The 5,429-nt window shown below is 39.1% G+C and overlaps 1 protein-coding gene across 1 annotated transcript; it reads left to right on the forward strand.

Moving 5' to 3' along the window:
• Positions 1–2,688: 2,688 nt before the first annotated feature.
• LOC149014817 (lysM domain receptor-like kinase 4) lies at positions 2,689–5,145 on the forward strand. The gene has a single exon (XM_089156031.1). The coding sequence runs from the start codon at positions 2,770–2,772 to the stop codon at positions 4,738–4,740; it is 1,971 nt and encodes a 656-aa protein (XP_089012157.1). The 5' UTR covers positions 2,689–2,769; the 3' UTR covers positions 4,741–5,145.
• Positions 5,146–5,429: the final 284 nt, after the last annotated feature.

A 5,429-nucleotide genomic window follows, 5' to 3' on the forward strand; every position in this document is an offset into this window, starting at 1 on the left:
CCTTGAATCGCAAACCCTTGATTTGAAACTTTGTAGGGATTGCATCACCCAATGAAAATTATCGTGTTTTCTTTGCGGAGAGATGTCCATGGTGGTTAGTGATCAAAGCCACTGGGGTCAAAACTTTACGACAACGGTGCCATGGAGAACTTATTGAAGAGCATAGAGATTGTGTGGAGGTTCCGAGCTGCCCAACTGGACATGGTGAAGGCAGGTTTGAAGGAAGAAGGCGATGTCATTTCAGTGAACATAGACTTCTTGAAGGCTAGGGCACCATCTCCAACTGTAAGCTAAAGTCTCAAAAAGTAGAGAATTCTTAAAGGTTGAATGAATATATTGATTCCAGACCTAAAACTCATTAGAAGTTTCAAACATAAACTAATAATTCAAATTTGAGCAAAACAGGGGAGCCTAGAATGTCAAATTACCCAAAAAAACCACAAAAGAGAAGAATAAGGGGAGGAGAAAACTGTATATAAGCAATAGGAAGGGAGAATGATAGGCCCTAGGATCATGCCAAGTGGCAGAGAAAGAGAGAGAGAGGGGGGGATTAAAGTTGATTATGGGTTATAAATACGGGTAAAATGTGAATAGTTAGGGATTATTTATATGAGTGCTAACGGTGTGCTTTGAGGGTGATTGGCAAAATTATAACCAATTTATCATTATTTTATCAAGTAAATAACATTAGTTTTTGTTGAGTATGGCTCATGCTTCTCATTGTGTTGTTGACAGGCACGGGTCCCGCTACTCGGTGAGCGGGCGGAGGTGTGGAGGCAACGCCTCCATAGCCTGTAGAGGGTCCATGTTTTTGTGGGCCTCGAAGTTTGTTTTTAGTTTAGGCCTGGGCCCATGAATAGTGGTGGCTTAGGGTTTCTAAGCTCCTATATACTTATTCTCTTGTAACAGAGCATTGTATGTAGTTATTTTCATGAATAATATAGTGAAAAACCTAATGTTAGACATAGTCTCACACTGAGGTGAACCAGGGTAAAATCCGTGTCTCCTTTATACAAGTGACTTTAAGTCACTAATTAAAAATTGGGTTTTGCTTATTACCCATATATATGCTTCATCTGAGTTTTTCAAGAAACCAATATTTTACCAAGATCTCATTCAACTTCAACCGAAATTTAAATCATGGTTACTAATCGAAACCAAAGGATGTAATGTAATAAGTGGAACACTTCTGTTGTACATGAGTATTTTGGTGCTACGAGTACTTAATACAAGTTTTTCTAGCACTTCTAGGTATTTCTCGAAGGAGAAGGATATAATGTCACCACTCTTCTCGATCATTGAAACTACACCACATGAGTAACGTGTTTTTTATGTATTCTTATAAATATCCTTGTATATCTTATATTGTAAGTTAATGAAATACATAATCTTTTGTATTCTCATAACCATGAGTGGCATAATCATGTAATGGTAACACAAAAATGAAAAACAATAGTGTTTAAATGAGGAAAAAAAGCATAATTGGGAAACTGGGTAAGGTTTCTATATCGAGATCTCGAGCTGGGCTGGGCCAGGCTTAGGTTCCAGATTTGGCTGCTGGGCTGGACCTATGTTCTCAAAAATTGGCCCACTTTCTACTTGCACCTCAGTCCCCATAGGAAAACAATCTGTTACTTTGAGAATTTTCTTTCAATATAAATAAGTCATTCTCATTGCTGGGAAATAAAATTTAAAAAAATTATTAATGAACAAGAGACTTTGGAGAGAGAATCCAAAATGAATCACAAAAATTTTATGGGAAAGTTTTTTTGGATCTGAAGCCTTTGGCCCCGAGGGGATCCGAACTCTGACCTTCTATGTGGAAGCGTTGGTTTTTTATCAAGAACAACCTCTCGGGATTAATTATATGGGAAAGTTAACCGTATTTCCCTTACAAAACGTAACCCCTCAATGTGGTTAGTTTTAAGGGTAAGAATATCAACATGAATGAAGAATTACTGTTTTGATTAGTTTTGTAAACTCAAACTCAATTTTAGCTAGTTTTGTTAATTTAAACATCGAGTGGTTACTTTTATAATAAAGAAAAACTTAAAAGTAATTAATCATATTATTTTTTCAAATTTTATCGAATTTAGTGAGTTTCTCTAAATTGACAGGGAAATCCATCATAGTAAGAAAAGTAATGCTATAGGCAAAAGATTTTGAGGTGCAAGTGTGCAACACATTGAAGCTAAAAGACAATTTGATGACACAAGTGCCCCGCTTTTGCTTCAATGCAGCAATTGCATGTGTAGCTAACGGCTGGATGGGCAGCTGTACTTTCACCTTAATCTGAGTCATTTAATTCAACGGCTCAGATAATGAATGAGTATACGGCTGCCCATCCAGCTATTGGCTGCATGTGTAATTTGTTGAAATTACGTTTAAGCTTATACCTAGAAAAACTAATTCAACTATGACTTTCTAAAGTCAACGTAGTCACTATCGTTTATCAGATTCAAATTTAACAACTGTTAAGTTTCTTCCTTCCTTCCTGCGTTCTTTCTGATCCTCTTACCTGCACGCAGATACGCAGATAAGGTCACCCTCCTTTTGATCCCTTCAAATAATCGCAATGGAGAACGAAGGAAGGGATTATGAGAAGGAGTCAAACATGTATCCTCTCCCACCCACCCACTCCGCCTCCATGTTGGAAGATTCTAAAAAAGACAATAAACAATAAAAAAAGTAGATGATCGGTCTTAGACCTTTTATAGAACTGATACGTTCTATGGTTTCTGGGTTTTGCATTTCCCTTGTTATCTGCAAATGGATGTTCTTCAATCTCTCGTCCTTTCCTGCATCCTTTCCTTGATTTCTTCCTCTTCTCATAGTCTTGCTCAGCAACCCTATGTTGGGAAGGCCTTCAATGATTGCGAAGTTGCAGATAATTCAACTTCTGTTCTTGGTTACTCCTGCAATGGCGTCAACGCAACTTGCGAGACTTATCTCATCTTCAGATCTCAGCCGCCATATTCCACAGTTCCTCTCATCGCAGCTCTCTTTAGCTCTGATCCATCTCAGCTCGCCCAGATTAATTCAGTCTCCAACACTGCAACCTTTGAAACAAACAAGGAGGTGATCATTCCCGTCAATTGTTCTTGTTCAGGTCAGTATTCGCAGGCAAACACAACTTACTCTGTTCAATCAAATGATACTCCTCTCTTGATTGCTAACAACACCTTCCAAGGTCTTTCTACCTGTCAAGCTATCCAGAACCAATCCAATACCTCTGCTACTAACATCTATGTTGGCCAAAGGATTCATGTACCCCTTCGGTGTGCTTGTCCCACCAAGAATCAAAGTGATGCTGGCAACAACTATCTACTTAGTTATACAATCACTTTTGGTGATTCTGTTTCCTCTGTAAGTGCTCAGTTTGGAGCTGATGTCCTGCAAACACTTGAGGCTAATGATCTTTCTGAGTCCTCCTATACCATTTACCCATTCACAACACTCCTTGTTCCTTTACAGAACCCACCTTCCTTTTCCCAAACCTTAACCCCACCACCTCCCCCTTCCCCACCTCCATCGTCTCCATCTTTGTCTCCATCACAAAATAAAGGATCAACGAAAACATGGGTCTATGTTGTTATTGGAATTGCTGCAACAATTGGGATCATGCTGGCTGTCTTTCTCACCGCCTGGTTTCTTTTCATCCGCAAACGGAGTAGAGCCAATCACATACTCATCACCAATAGGAGCACTGATGATTCAACTATCATATCGAAAAGCTTCGATTCATATCAGAAACCAACAGTTGACAAGAAGTCAGAGGAAGAATCCAGCGAGTTCCTTGCAGGTATTGCTGACATTGCTCAATCCATTAAAGTGTATAAATTTGAAGATTTGCAAGCTGCAACAGAGAATTTCAGTTCCAGCTGCTGGATCAGTGGATCTGTCTATCGTGGAACCATTAATGGAGACCTAGCTGCTATTAAAAAGATAGATGGAGATGTCTCTAAAGAAATCAATTTACTCTCCAAGATCAACCATATCAATATTATCAGGCTTTCGGGTGTGTGTTTCAGAGAGGGGCATTGGTATTTTGTTTATGAGTATGCCATGAATGGACCTCTAAGCAATTGGGTCCAAGGCAACATGAGCAACACAAAGGTTTTAAGCTGGACACAACGGGTACAGATTGCACTGGATGTGTCCATGGGGCTTAATTATCTTCACAGCTATACCAACCCTTCTCATATCCACAAAGATATAAAAAGCAGCAATATTCTTCTGGACAGCGATTTCAGGGCTAAGATAGCCAATTTTGGTTTAGCAAGGTCTACCGAAGGGAAGGAAGGTGATGATTTCACCTTGACAAAGCACATTGTTGGGACAATGGGTTATTTGGCACCTGAGTATTTAGAGAATGGTTTGGTCTCTCCGAAGCTGGATGTGTATGCGTTTGGGGTTTTGATGCTGGAACTATTAAGCGGAAAAGATGTTGTTTCATCGCAAGGGGAAGATTTGATCTTTTCTGATGGGTTAAAAGCTTTACTCCAGGAGGGAAGTGAAGCAGAAAAGCTAGGAGGACTATTAGATCCTTCTCTAGGAGCAAATTATCCTTTGGACCTAGCTCTGTCTCTTGCCAGACTAACAGAGAGTTGTTTGAGGAAGGATCCAGCTAGTCGTCCACGTATGGATGACATTGTGCAGTTTCTCTCAGGAATCATGGCTGCTTCGCTCACTTGGGAATCATCTCTCCTGGGTAACCAGAATTTCAACAGCAGCTCATAGGGACTGTTGCAGATAGGTTGGACTATCAAATTGAGTCATTGCAGCCTTAAATTTTGTCATGTTTAATCCATAATCAAGTTAAAGTCATCATTGCATACCTGTTAGTTGCTCAGAACTCTTACAGTTCTGAAGTTGTAGAACTTCTTTACTCTGGATTCTTTGACAGCATACACTTCTGTGTTTTTGTGTATGTTATATAGTTTGTATGTAAACAATTCAATAAATGCAATTGGTTCATCCTTTTGAAGACCATGCAATCGCATAAGCTGCAGAGGTCCACTAAACTGTCATTTAAGAAATGTAGTCATATTGTCTCATATCGATAGCTGTAGATGAGAGATTCTGAGATTTCATCATGGAAAAGCTCTACATCATAGTTCAGTACCCAGAGTAGTTGTCTTAAGCTTTGTAAAACCATCATTAAAAGCCGACTGAGGGTAACTTTCTTCATTTTATTTTAGAAATTTCGATGTTTTGATCCTCCCAGTTTTCTAGAATTTGTTAATTTGGAAACCATATAAGTGACTGGATGGTTTTTCTTTTTTCTTTTTTTTAGGTGTGAAGCATCTTAGCAGAATTACTTTTATTATATCCATATGGTTTCCATCCTTCCTAAGGGCATGGGAATTGGGTCAAACTAGTCTTGTATGTCACTGCAGTTCCAAATGGGGTAAGCCATTGTTGACTTG

The sequence above is a fragment of the Hakea prostrata genome, chromosome 5 (genome assembly GCF_041222555.1).
Source record: "Hakea prostrata isolate BN-2017 chromosome 5, UWA_Hpros_2, whole genome shotgun sequence".
Lineage (NCBI taxonomy): Eukaryota > Viridiplantae > Streptophyta > Magnoliopsida > Proteales > Proteaceae > Hakea > Hakea prostrata.

Excerpts from the sequence above, each read along its gene's own strand:
- LOC149014817 (XM_089156031.1), top strand. The coding sequence starts at position 2,770 with ATGGATGTTCTTCAATCTCTCGTCCTTTCCTGCATCCTTTCCTTGATT.